The sequence below is a fragment of the Vitis vinifera genome, chromosome 12 (assembly GCF_030704535.1).
Source record: "Vitis vinifera cultivar Pinot Noir 40024 chromosome 12, ASM3070453v1".
Classification (NCBI taxonomy): domain Eukaryota; kingdom Viridiplantae; phylum Streptophyta; class Magnoliopsida; order Vitales; family Vitaceae; genus Vitis; species Vitis vinifera.
Window position 1 is genome coordinate 3,159,582 of NC_081816.1, and position 13,889 is coordinate 3,173,470.

At 30.4% G+C, this 13,889-nt stretch overlaps 3 protein-coding genes across 3 annotated transcripts; all 3 read right to left on the reverse strand.

The window, feature by feature from the left end:
• Positions 1-681: 681 nt before the first annotated feature.
• Positions 682-2,923, reverse strand: LOC100255665 (1-aminocyclopropane-1-carboxylate oxidase homolog 1). The gene is made up of 3 exons (XM_003633226.4): positions 1,616-2,923; positions 1,233-1,554; positions 682-1,119 (listed from the first exon to the last, which is right to left on the reverse strand). Exons 1-3 carry the CDS (start codon positions 2,143-2,145, stop codon positions 898-900), a joined length of 1,074 nt encoding a protein of 357 aa, XP_003633274.4. The 5' UTR covers positions 2,146-2,923; the 3' UTR covers positions 682-897.
• A 102-nt stretch (positions 2,924-3,025) lies between these two features.
• Positions 3,026-4,581, reverse strand: LOC100260734 (1-aminocyclopropane-1-carboxylate oxidase homolog 1). The gene is made up of 3 exons (XM_002276303.5): positions 3,985-4,581; positions 3,546-3,867; positions 3,026-3,458 (listed from the first exon to the last, which is right to left on the reverse strand). The coding sequence occupies exons 1-3, from the start codon at positions 4,509-4,511 to the stop codon at positions 3,240-3,242; spliced, it is 1,068 nt and encodes a 355-aa protein (XP_002276339.1). The 5' UTR covers positions 4,512-4,581; the 3' UTR covers positions 3,026-3,239.
• Positions 4,582-7,994: 3,413 nt separating this feature from the next.
• On the reverse strand, positions 7,995-9,620 carry LOC100266164 (1-aminocyclopropane-1-carboxylate oxidase homolog 1). The gene is made up of 3 exons (XM_002276272.5): positions 8,983-9,620; positions 8,542-8,863; positions 7,995-8,432 (listed from the first exon to the last, which is right to left on the reverse strand). The coding sequence occupies exons 1-3, from the start codon at positions 9,501-9,503 to the stop codon at positions 8,214-8,216; spliced, it is 1,062 nt and encodes a 353-aa protein (XP_002276308.1). The 5' UTR covers positions 9,504-9,620; the 3' UTR covers positions 7,995-8,213.
• Between the last annotated feature and the right edge of the window lie 4,269 nt (positions 9,621-13,889).

Here is a 13,889-nt window from a genome sequence, read left to right on the forward strand (position 1 = left end):
TCTAAAATCTTAACTCATTTATTAAATAGATTAATGGATTGCTTGTTAATTCATGTATCAATGAGTTATGTTTGCATAAACTCATCCTAACAGATTACTTAGTAGATAGTGTTGAATTAAATTGAGTAGATTTTCAGTATTTTCTTACCTCAATTGGAATGGCTGGTACATCATAACTAAAGTTGAATTTTAGAAGAGGCTGATTAACTGATTGAGAGAAAAAGCATATTGGAAAAATAAGCTTCATACCATACTCCATTTCTGTTCCCACCTTTACAATCCTAGATGTTTGAGAGCTTTTTGATAAGGCTCAACATTGGGTAAGCAAGAAACTCACCAAATTTAACGACCATCCAAGAGGTGGAAATTCTGGAGTCCAGATGTTTTGGCACGAGGGATGGTGCATGCACCATCAGCCAGTTTTGAGCCAGTGAAGCAGTCCAGATGTACAAAACCCTGTAAAGTAGTGGTGCTGGAGATGGGTCTTTTGTCTCATCTTAGTGCACCTCATATGACAGTTCTGAAGCTAGACGGGGAGTGATGGACATTTTTGTTTAGAAGTCGGATATTTTCTAGTAGTGACAAAGCATCGAATCTTGTCTTCATTAATTAAAATTGAGGGAATCATGGTACGAGAGGAGGGGACCCTGATGTGTTGTCTAGGAGCCATATGAGAAGCAATGATGATATCATTATCATATTCATTCCATCAAGGTTCTCTATTCCAAAAATATGATTCAATACCCAGTTTCTACATATGCTGCTAATTAAAGATCTTATTTCATCAACTACTGCATGAGACGAAGAGCCAAAATAACATTCAAAGATATGATAAACCTTCTTCATCTCCATGGCCAAATTTAGAGCTTGCAATGCAGAAGTGCAGAGGTGATGCCATCAAACTCTTTTGCCCCTCAAGTAGGCAACATGGGCTTGCAAGGTGGCTTCCTTATACTTTGGAGGATTCTCTTGAGTTACCAACGACTCCTTAATCGGTGAATAAAGCTTTGAGGATGGGAAAAGATTTGTGCCAAAAGCACTTGCCACCGACACTCTTGGGCTTACACGGTTTACCAACACTCTATGTTCTATGCTTTTAAACCTGTCATTTGTTATAACCTGAAAAATCCAACAAAAAACAAACTTATTTTAATAATCAATTAGTAATTAATGTCATTAATTTGCATAGATAGATCAAGTAAAGCCAGTACTGCAACAGAAGTTAGAATTACCTGTAGAGAATCTCCAACGTTGATTACTAGTGCTCCAGGCATGGGGGACGCATCGATCCACTGATTCTGATGAAGAACTTGGAGACCACCCACTTGGTCTTGTAAAAGTACTGTGAGGAAGCGGCTATCAGTATGTCTGCGGGCACCTAGAGTCAATTCTGGCTCAGGGCACGGTGGATAGTAATGACCCGCAGGAAAAATCATCTCAGCACATTCCATGTCTTTCAAACGGTTTACATCTAGTCCCAGAGCCTCTGACAGTAATTCAAATAAAGTACACCCCAACCTCTTTACTTGCTTCGAGTATTCCATCACTATATCTCTGCAAGTTCATCAAGTCAGAGTGCAGAGTTTCACATATTAAGACAAGCCTTAGGACATACCTGCACACTGCGGGCAATTCTGTGGGGTCTGGAGGACTAGGAGCCATAGCCCAAGATAAGCAGTCCTTCCAAGTAGCCACCGTTGCCTGGCATAAATCAAAATTGGAAAAATATGACACCTTTTCCTTGAAGTCGCGTTTGTAGAAGTACTCCTTTTTCACTTGAGTGTCTTGCTCATGAAATCCGCGAATCCCATCTATCATCTCCTCCAAAACACTTGCGGGAATCCCATGGTTGACTGCCTGAAAGAATCCCCAGTTTTCACAAGCTTCTCGAACTTGGTCTATGATTTTAGCCCGCAGAGTTGCACTGTCATTAATGCCATCAAGGTCTACCAAGGGAACCCTGAACTGGGAGACAGCCGAACCTGATTTCGCATTGAGATTATACTGTGGATGGATGAACATAGGAGGGATCTTGGTTATCCCAGCATCTACAAGCCCTTTCACTCCACTTTTTGAATCATCAAAAGCTTTTAATTCCCTTTTCCGATCATGTTCAACTTCAACTCCAGAGCTTGTCAGAATCATTTTCCGTTTACTCTGAGATGATGAGTCAACCGGAAATGAGAATGAAATTTACGTCTACAAGGTGAAAGGTAGAATATAAGATGGAAATATGTGCTTCTAAAGAAAAAAAGGCACATAGTATGTACTCAAAAAACAAATTTTGAGAAATTTTTTTAAAATCATTTCTCAATTATTTTAAGAAATCAAATAGTGTTTTGGAGCTCAAACATAAAAATATATTTTAATTTTCTTGGTTTGTTCTTCTTCCATGATGGTACCATACTAAATGGCAAATAAAATAAAAGCTATTATGTTTCTAGTAACAATCAAATTAGAAATCTTAGAACCGATAAATGCTATATTAGACTATGTACGTAGTATGCTGTAACCTTAAACTGATATAAAAAAATAACCAATTATTTCTCTATAAACAAAAGTAAAGTTGAAAAAAGTAGAGTTAGAATCCGGTCTTGACAAGGATCATATGGGATACTGTATCCATAGAAATGGAGAAGAAAGATAGCGAAACAAGGAAGAATTTTGCGATGAATCCATTGGCTTTTGATTAACATATTCTTAATTTACGTGACATAAATTAACACATGCTTGATTTAAAAGCTCACGTGGGATAAGGTATCTATGGAAATGGAGAAGAAGATAACGATAGAATTTTGTGATGCATCCGTAAGCAGTGACATTTCTTGGATATTGATCAACACATGGTTGATTTAAGTGACATAAATTAACACATGCTTGATTTAAAAGCAACGTGTGTTTTTCAAAATATTTTCTCAAAAATACCCTTGTGAATCTCCGTCCAAGCCCATGATGTTTGGGTGATTTCTAATTGACATCTATCCAAAAAAAAAAATTGTTTATGATGTGCTGTTTAGGAACCATATGATCAGAAGCAGTGATGATATCATATATATTCATTCCATCAAGGTCCTTCTCTTTTCCAAAATATATGATTCAATGCCCAATTTCTACATCATTTCATCAAGTACTGCATGAGACAACAACCAAAAGAGCATTCAAAGATATGATAAACGTCCTTCTTCATCTCAATGGCCAAATTTAGAGCATGAAATGCAGTAGTGCAGAGGCACATTCCATCAAACCCTTTTGCCTCTCAGGTAGGCGACATGGGTTTGCAAGGTGGCTTCCTTATACTTTGGAGGATTCTCTTGAGATAGCAACTCCTTAATCGGTGAATAAAGCTTCGAGGATGGGAAAAGAGTTGTGCCAAAAGCACTTGCCACCGACACTCTTGAGCTTTCACTGTTTACCAGCACTCTATGTTCTATGCTTTTAAACCTGTCATTTGTTATAACCTGAAAAATCCGACAGAAAAACAAACTGAAGTTAATTTGCATAGATAGATCAAGTAAAGCCAGTACTGCAACAGAAGTTAGAATTACCTGTAGAGAATCTCCAACGTTGATTACTAGTGCTCCAGGCATGGGGACCAAATCGATCCACTGATTCTGATGAAGAACTTGGAGACCACCCACTTGGTCTTGTAAAAGTACTGTGAGGAAGCCGCTATCAGTATGTCTGCGGGCACCTAGAGTCAATTCTGGCTCAGGGCACGGTGGGTAGTAATGACCCGCATGAAACATCATCTCAGCACATTCCATGTCTTTCAAATGGTTTACATCGAGTCCCAGTGCCTCTGACAGTACTTCGAACAGAGTATACCCTAATCTCTTTACTTGCTTCGAGTATTCCATCACTATATCTCTGCAAATTCATCAACCACATAACGGCAACACTTGGAAACAGCTTATTGATGAAATTTGAGTTTATGGGAATTTTATTTTTCATTTCTCTGTAAGTCTTTTGGCCCTTTCGACATACCTGCATACTGCTGGCAATTCTTTGGGGTGTGGAGGATTAGGAGCCACAGCCCAAGATAAACTGTCCTTCCAAGTAGCTGCTGTCGCCTGAAATAAATCAAAATTGGAAACAAATGATACCTTTTCCTTGAAGTCGCGTGTGTAGAACTCCTTTTTCATTTGAGTGTCTTGCTCATGAAATCCGCGAATCCCATCTAGCATCTCCTCCAAAACACTTGCGGGAATTCCATGGTTGACTACCTGCAAGAATCCCCAATTTTCACAAGCTTCTCGAACTTGGTCTATGATTTTAGCCCGCAAAGTGGCGTTGTCATTAACGCCATCAAGATCTATCAAGGGAACCCTGAACTGAGAGACAGCGGAACCTGATTTCGCATCAGGATTATAGTGTGGGTGGATGAACATAAGAGGGATCTTGGTCAACCCACCATCTACAAGCCCCTTCACTCCACTTTTTGAAGCATCAAAAGCCTCTAATTCACTTTTCCGATCATATTCAGATTCAACTCCAGAGCTTGGCAGGATCATTTTCCGTCTACTCTGTGAGATGATGGGCCAAGTGAACGGGAAACGAAGAAAAGAGTGGATAAGAAGGTATTTGACAACCAATTTTTTATCATTACTAGAACAAAAAAAAATTGAGAACAATTTTTAAAATTAATTCAAATTTATTTTGTGTAACAAAATTCTATTTTGAAATGCAAACATAACAAAAAAAAAAAAAATCTTGATTTATTCTTCATGAACATATCAATCCATTTAATACACCTCAATTCTAGTTTTATCTTGCATCCATTTGAACTTAAACTTGTACTAAGGTTTTTTAGATCAATTTTCTATCATTACCTTATAAGGCTTACCAAGTATGGAATAACTCGAGGAGTTTAAAGTCGGAGTTGAGAGGTTTCATTGGAACCATAATCCAAAGAAATAGTTTGGAACCTTTGTCTTTAAATGTCTTATTGTTATAAGGACCCAACCATAATTCAACTATAAAACTTGAAGGTTTCGGTTGGAACCTTTGTTAATTAGTAGAACCCTCAATGTGGTTAAACTTGAAGAGAGTAAATGTAAGTTTTTGTAAACTAAACTACTATAAAAATCTTAAATTTGCAATTTCTTTTCTCTTTTGTATTTAATTTATAAGTAATTGTTTATTTATGATTTTTTTATATTATTATATATAATTGTCAATTGCATTTATGATTGTTAAATTTGTCAAAAGTACCTATAATTTAATGCACTCCCTTTTCCCTACCTTGATCCTCTTTTGGGTGATTACTTTAGGTTGATTAGTATATAAATCTAACATTATTTTATTATCTGAAAAGCCTAAGAGAAAGGTGAGCAAGTCCAAAGGAGCCTTCATTTCACATAAATCAATGCCCATTGTTCATCCAATTTTGATTTTTTTTCTCTTAATTCCTCACTTCCTTCAAACTAAATGAACCTAAGAGAAAACGTTTCTACAACTACCACCATGTTTCCCTTTTACTTTTCTCTTTCCCTTTCCTTTTCGTCTCTTCTTTCTTCCCATAGTCGATGGACAAAATCTCATATTCTTCTCATCTCTCTCCCTCTCACTCTCTCTTCCTCTGTACCCTTGAATAGTTGTCATGGATCCTTTTGTTAACTGATTTCCATCACGCTATCACCTCACCACTATGGATTCTGAATCCACCCTCCTCACTTCCTTTCTTCCAACAACCTCTTGATACGAATGATGTTAATTATGGTCCATGGAAATCGTTTCACCATAAATCTTTCAACGATGTTGTCCTCTTTGCCATTTCACTTTGTACAACATCATGGCTTCCACAACGTCCCTTCATTCCATTAGATCACACATCTCTGATATAGTATAACATTTTTTTAAATATATATATACCTGAACAATCATTCAAACTAGGCCATGGTTTAGCAATTGGATCATCGGGTGGTTTGATTTAGTGCCAACGAACTCATTTCCCATCCAAATGGTGATATATATATATATATATATATATATATACACCTAAACAATCATTCGAACTAGCCCATGGTTTAGCAATTGGATCATCAGGTGGTTTGATTTAGTGCCAATGAACTCATTTCCCATCCAAATGGTGAATTAAATCAAATTAAAATTTAATTAATGGTTTGATCGGTCAAGCCTCAGACCATCAAGTCCAAATTTTAAAATATCAATAAAAGTAATTAGCATATGTAACATCCAATAACTACTTGTTAGTTAATAAGGCTTTAAAAGCTCATAAAACTTGTACTGTAATTAGTTTTTCTTAAATTACATATTAGGATTTGTATTATGGTTATTAATTTATACTGTAATAACTTTTAATTTTCAATTGTTTAAATATAAGTATGAAAATAAAACTTTTAATTTTCAATTGTTTAAATATAAGTATGAAAATAAAACCTCTCTTTAGTACCATTTCTCTTACGAATTCTTTTGAATCTTAAAATTTAAACTTCACTCAAATTCTTTTGCACTTGATAATTTTATTTTTCTAAAAAAAAAATGCTCCATTTAAATTCATCCTACCAAGTTAGATAAAAATTTTCATACCAGTTCATATTCAAAATTTTTAAGAAAAAAATCCTTAAAAAATAATTATAAAAAGAAAAATAAGAGATACCACAACACGTGTACCAAAAGGCAACCTAACCTTTTATGATCTAAATATAAGAAATCTTCTTTTTTTAATACGAGAATGATGACATTTTTTTTTATCATTGTATATTTTCTATCTTTATTGTGTTCTATATCATAAAAAATTTCAAATAGTTTTTAGATTTATTTATTATTATTATAATTATTATTATTATTTAACAAAACTAGTTTGTAGCTACGATTCTGAATGATAAAAGAAACTACAATGATTGAATTTTTTAAGATTTAACTTATGCATATAAATTTTTTAAAGATTCAAAATTAATTTAAAAAATAATATGTTATTTTTTTAATTCCAAAATCTCTTATCTTCAAATATTATTTCATCTTAGTTAGAAGGTAACATTGCTGTTATGGAAAAATGGGAATAAGCAACAAAAAAATAAGAATAAACAGATTTACATGGAAAACCTAAATGAAAAAACTACGAATATAAAAGAAAAAAATTCATTAAGTAAAAAATTGGTATAAAAGAGGAGAAAATCGAGTGACTATGCATACTACATAAGTATAGGCATCATAATTCTAAATTTTACTATCATATATATATGAGAGAGAAATAAATAAAGCAGGTTCATACCATCACAGAGTCCCCAAAAAATCTTATAATTTTTTTTCACCACATATGTTACACCGCAAACTTTTTGAATAAGAACAAATAGAATTCGGGTTATCAAGCTTTAATAGCTACTTCTTCATTCCGTGGCCCAAAGTGCTGTATACGGGGGTATATGTATATATATATATATTTCTAGTGTTGTTTTTTGATTTTTTTCTTTTTAGTAATTTGATGTAATAAGTAAGAAAAAGTCTGGCAGACTTTCCTCCACTCATGCATGCTTTCCTCAATGGAGGTGGGACCGTTCAAATCAGACCCATTAAAATCCCATGATAATTTGCCTATTAATTCAATGCTTTCCTCAATTGGAATGACCAGTGCATTGTATGTCACGTCAAATTTTAGAAGAGACTGATTAACTGATTGAGAGGAAAATTATATTGAAAAATAAGCTTCATCTCATATTATACTCCATTTCTTATCCCGGCTGCACAATCCTAGATGTTTAGTGCTTTTTAACAAAGATTGACATTGGGTACGCAAGAAACTCTCCAAATTCAACATGCATCAAAGAGCTGGAAATTCTGGAGTCCAGATGTTCTGGCACTTTGTCAGTCAGTGAAGAAATGAATATGTACAAATCCCTGTTGAAGTAGCAGTGCTGGAGATGGTCTTTTGCAGTAGTCTTTTGTCTCACCTTACTGCAGCTCACATGATCTTTCTGAAGTTAAAGGGGATTGCTGGACATTTTTGTTTTGTAGTTACATATTTTCTCAAGGTATAACAAAACATCAGCTTACATATCATATTCATTCCATCAAGGTTGTCTATTCCAAAATATATGGTTCAATACCCAATTGTACATAAGCTGCTAATTAAAGATCTCATTCATTAACACCATGAGACAAGAACAAAAACCATTCAAAGATATGATAAACCTCCTTCATCTCCATGGCCAAATTTAGAGCTTGCAATGCAGTAGGGGCAGAGGTGCATTGCATCAAACCCTTTTGCCTCTCAAGTAGGCAACATGGGCTTGCAAGGTGGCTTCCTTATACTTCGGAGGATTCTCTTGGGTTAGCAACTCCTTAATCGGTGAATAAAGTTTTGAGGATGGGAAAAGAGTTGTGCCAAAAGCACTTGCCATTGACACTCTTGAGCTTACACGGTTTGCCAACACTCTATGCTCTATGCTTTTAAACCTGTCATTTGTTATAACCTGAAAAATCCAACAAAAAATAAACTTATGTTAATAATGAATTAGTAATGTCATTAATTTGCATAGATAGATCAAGTAAAGCAAGTACTGCAACAGAAGTTAGAATTACCTGTAGAGAAAATCCAACGTTGATTACTAGTGCTCCAGGCATGGGGACCAAATCGATCCACTGATTCTGATGAAGAACTTGGAGACCACCCACTTGGTCTTGTAGAAGTACTGTGAGGAACCCGCTATCAGCATGTCTGCTGGCGCCTAGAGTCAATTCTGGCTCAGGGCACGGTGGGTAGTAATGACCCACATGAAAAATCACCTCAGCACATCCCGTGTCTTTCAAATGGTTTACATGGAGTCCCAGTCCCTCCGACAGTAATTCAAATAGAGTATACCCTAATCTCTTTACTTGCTTTGAGTATTCCGTCACTATGTCTCTGCAAGTTCATCAACCACATACAATGGAACACTTGAGAACAGCTTGACGATGAAATTTGATTTTATAGGAATTTTATTTTTCATTTCTCTGTAAGTTTTTTTGGCCCTTTCGACATACCTGCATACTGCTGGAAATTCCGTGGGGTCAGGAGGATTCGGAACCATAGGCCAAGATAAACTGTCCTTCCAAGTAGCTGCTGTTGCCTCAAATAAATCAAAATTGGAAACAAATGACACCTTGTCCTTGAAGTCGCGTGTGTAGAACTCCTTTTTCATTTGAGTGTCTTGCTCATGAAATCCGCGAATCCCATCTATCATCTCCTCCAAAACGCTTGCGGGAATGCCATGGTTCACTACCTGAAAGAATCCCCAGTTTTCACAAGCTCCTCGAACTTGGTCTATGATTTTAGCCCGCACAGTTGCATTGTCCTTAACGCCATCAAGGTCTATCAAGGGAACCCTGAACTGGGAGACAGCTGACTCTGATTTCGCATCAGGATTATAGCGTGGGTGGATGAACATAAGAGGGATCTTGGTCATCCCACCATCAAGAAGCCCCTTCACTCCACTTTTTGAATCATCAAAAGCTTTTAATTCACTTTTCCGATCATACTCAGGTATATTTCTGGTGGTAGCCATTTGGATTGAATGGAGGAAGCTCTGATGCCAAGTTAATTTCAGAGAAGAAAGAGCAGGGAAAGAATGAAGATGACGAGAAAAGGAGTTTTTCTTTCTAAAATGAGGAAAAGCAGTGAGGTTTATAAGGCTACAAGGCAAAGAGAGTAACCGACTGTACAGGTGGCGTATGAGAATATTCTATATCTAATCTTCACTAATAAATCATTATTAGTGCTCGTAGATTCAACTGCAGAGCTTGCCAGGATCATTTTCCGTTAAGTCTGAGATGATGGGTCAAGTCGATGGGAAATGCATATATGAAAGGTGTGGTTACCGGGAATAGGGGGATTTTTTACTATAGAGTACGGCAGTTTAAAAAATTAATTCCTAAATTACCTTGATCGAAAAAATAATTCCAAATCTATTATAGTTTTTATAGAGAATGTTATTTCCTTTCAAAATCATCTCAAAAACGATTTATATGCGATTTCTAAAATTTATTTTAAAAAAAATTACACACTAAACTTGTCTTTTGAAGAGACGATTTTCTCCCAAAAAAATTTAATTAATGATATATTTTTTAATAATATATATACACATATATAAATTATAATTATTTAGATATTTATCAACAATAATATTTATAAAAATATAAATTAAGTTTAATATTTAGATATTGATTTTTTTTATTTCTTTGTTGATGGTTGATATGAACAAAGTTATTGGTTTTTTGCATTCATGATAATCATTGATTTTTTATCATGGTTAATACTTTATTAATTGTCGAGATATTTATTGGTTTTTTAGTATTTACATGAACAATAGTATTGGTTTTTTTTTATAATCATGATAGTAGGTGACTTAGATTCTTTAACATTAAAAACATTTGATAATTAAGGATTGACTTGGTGTTTATATTTATAATATTGTGTATTTGAATTTTAAGGCTTTTATTTGGATATATAGTTTTTGAAAAAATGATTTCTTAATTTTTATTTATTCTTTCTTTTTTGATCGATATTCTTGAAATGTATAACATTAGAAATAAAAAACAGATTAAAAATTTTATATAACAAAATATTTCCTCAATTTTTTCTTAATAAAAAAATAGTTAATAATTTCTAATTTTAAGTGTATTAAATTATTTTTAAAGAAATATTTTATTATTTTTTCAAATTACTTTAGTTGTTTGTCATTTATAATTACTAAATAAAATATTTTAATATACAAATGATTATTATTTCTTTTTAAATTGATTAATACTTAAAAAAATTATATATCTTAATGCTGAAAATTTTATTGAAAATTAATTTATTGAATAATAAATTAATTTATTTTTCTATATTTTATTCCTTTTACAGTTAAATTTTGAATTAAAGATTAATATTTAAAAATTTAAAAATTATATAATAAAATTAAAATAAAAACAAATTTATTTATTTTGTAAATAATTATTTAATAAATTAATAACAATTTTTTTTATAAACGCATTTTTCACATAAAATTGATAATAATTTTTTTTAAATTACAAAGCAAAATATATATATATATATATATATAAGATAAATATTATTTATCTTATAAATAAAAAAATATCAAAGTAATTAATTTTATTAGTTATAATTAATTGAATTAATTTAAAGAAAAAATTGAAGATTAAGAAGAAAATATTTTTTAAATCAATATCTAAATATTAAACATAATTTATATTTTTATAAATATTATTGCTGATAAATATCTCAATAACCATAATTTTTTTTTATATTAAATTTAGTAAATAAAATTAATTAATTTTATAATATATATATTTATAATAATTATATTATTAAAAATATATCATTAATTAAAAATTTTATAGGGAATGAAAAAATAGATTTTTTTTTTTTTTTGTTGTGGAAATCATCTCTTGGAGAGACAATTTCTCCCAACTTTTTTTTTTTTTTTTTTTTTTTTTTTTTTTTTATAGAAAATCATCTCTTCAAGAGATGATTTCTCCCAAATTATTATTTAAAGAAATGTCTAAATTTAAAAAAAAAATGTCTTTGGTATATAAATCGTCTTTTGAAGAAACAATTTTAAAAAGAAATAACGTTCTCTTTTCTATTTGGCAAAAACTACAGTAGATTTGGAATTATTTTTTCCACAATGGTATTTTTGGAATTATTCTTTTAAACTACCTTATCTTATAAAAAATCCGGAATAGGTAGTTTAGGAATTATTTTTTAAAATTACCGTACTCTTATCAAAAATCCGGAATATGGTGGAATATAAGAAGATATTTCATGTAACTTATTTTTAAAAACTGTTTTTGGAGTTAAGAAACAAAATATAATTTATTAATATTTTATCAAATTAAGGTTATTTGACATATTGTTTTTAAAAATAAAAAATAAAAAAACTTATTTGGATAAATTATTTTTCAAAATATTTTTTTTTTTGTTTTGGTTTTGTAAAAATATTACAATTCAATTTATATAATATAAATTAAATTTAATTAAAGTTTTATTAAAAATGAAAATAGTTTTGTAATTACAAATTAATTAAAGAATAAATAGCTTTTAGTAAAACATGAATAATAATATTATAATGAAATTATAAATTATATATTTTTATTTTTTTTAAAAAAATATTATTTTAGTATATATTAGAAACATAAGGCTTCATAATTTTTTTTGGTTAAAAATGAATAATAATAATTTTAAAAAATATTTTATTTAGAATCAATAATAAATAAAGTTGATTTTTTTTTTAACATGTAAATGAGTTAATTTTTCATCTCATGTACACATTTAGTATTGAGTGACAAAAATAATGTTTTAGAATGCTTTGATTTAATCTGTGATTAATTGGATCGATTTTTGAATTCAAAATTATTCTTAAAAATTGTTAAACTCGTTAATAAATTTAATACAAAGTATCACTTAATTTGAAGTATATTTTTATAGCGATAAAATTTATAAAAAAAAAATAATTATATGAAAATAATAATAATAATAATAATAATAATAATAATAATAATAATAATAATAATAATAATAATAGATCTATTATGAACCAATTTTTATCCATTAATTTATGATATCACTAAGTTGATTATTTGAGTTTCAAATTACTAAACTTGTTAATGAATCCAACTCATTAAGTCTTGTTTAATTTAGAACTATTCTATAAAATTTTGTAAAACGAAAGTCTATTTGGGATTCTAAAATATTATTAATTTATTTTCTATGTTTTTAAATATGTTTAAAAATAAATTTTATATGTAATGCTTTATTTTTAATTATTTATATAATTGTTTTTTAAAACAACCTTAAGAAAACAACAAAAAACAACAAAAAACAATTAAAAGATGTTATTTGAAGTACCTTATTTTTTGGTTGTCAAATCTGTTTTTCTATTTTTTTTATTCTAAAAAATAGAAAACTATTTTAAAAAATTATTACCAAATAGGATCTAAGTATAAAATAAACTAAAAGTAATGAGATTTTTTCCTTAAAATTTTCTATGATATGATAATATTACAATGACACCATTAGCCAAACAAAAATTTAAAACTAAATATAAATTCCCATAACATGAATAATTAAATAGCATACAATATAATATAATTATTTAATTTATGTCTAATTTAGACATTATTTAATTAAGTCTCGAAATAAAAAATAAAAATTCAAACTTAAAATTGAAGAGAACATACAATTTTAAACAATTATTTAATAAATTATCAAATACAAAATTACTAAAAAATTAATATTATTAGAAAATTTATGATAATATATATATAAATGATGAAATAATGAAAAATAAATAAGATGTTGCATGCATATAAAAATTAAATTAAATTTTAAAAATTCCAAATTAAATTTATCTTTTTTGTAGTACAAAGTTTATATTTTATTTTTTATTATCAAATAACCTTTAATTATATGTATGAGAATTTTTTGGGGAAAAAAAAAATTGAAATGGGGCATGTGCCCCCGGGCCCCTATTAGCCCCACTAGTATACATATCTATTTACTACACATCAATCCTAGTTTTATCTTGTATTCATAAGATGTTAAACTTGTACTAGGATTTTGTGAAACCAATTTTCTATCATTTAATTTGTAACCTTGTGAGGCTTAGCAAGTATGGGATCATGTGAGGAACTTAAGAGTAGGGTATCTCCTAAGAGGTTCCATTGGAACCATAATCCAAAAAATATGGTTTGAAAACTTTATCTTTAAATGTTTTATTGTTATAAGGGTCCCTTGGAACCATAATTTAACTATAAAGCTTAAAGATTTGTGTTGAAATCTTTGTAGGGTTGTTTAGGCCAAAGTATTATGAAAATATTAAATTTACAATTTTTTTTTGCACTATTTAGTTTATAAGCAATTCGTTATTTATGATTTTTGTTATATTATT

Bases quoted from the DNA above. Each gene is read 5' to 3' on its own strand.
- LOC100260734 (XM_002276303.5), bottom strand. From the start codon at position 4,511: ATGATCCTGCCAAGCTCTGGAGTTGAATCTGAATATGATCGGAAAAGT. The intron at 3,868-3,984 runs GTATGTCGAAAG...ATGAATTTGCAG, and splicing joins GAATTGCCAGCAGTATGCAG to AGATATAGTGATGGAATACT. The intron at 3,459-3,545 runs GTAATTCTAACT...CGGATTTTTCAG, and splicing joins ACGTTGGAGATTCTCTACAG to GTTATAACAAATGACAGGTT.
- LOC100266164 (XM_002276272.5), bottom strand. From the start codon at position 9,503: ATGGCTACCACCAGAAATATACCTGAGTATGATCGGAAAAGTGAATTA. The intron at 8,864-8,982 runs GTATGTCGAAAG...ATGAACTTGCAG, and splicing joins GAATTTCCAGCAGTATGCAG to AGACATAGTGACGGAATACT. The intron at 8,433-8,541 runs GTAATTCTAACT...TGGATTTTTCAG, and splicing joins ACGTTGGATTTTCTCTACAG to GTTATAACAAATGACAGGTT.
- LOC100255665 (XM_003633226.4), bottom strand. From the start codon at position 2,145: ATGATTCTGACAAGCTCTGGAGTTGAAGTTGAACATGATCGGAAAAGG. The intron at 1,555-1,615 runs GTATGTCCTAAG...ATGAACTTGCAG, and splicing joins GAATTGCCCGCAGTGTGCAG to AGATATAGTGATGGAATACT. The intron at 1,120-1,232 runs GTAATTCTAACT...TGGATTTTTCAG, and splicing joins ACGTTGGAGATTCTCTACAG to GTTATAACAAATGACAGGTT.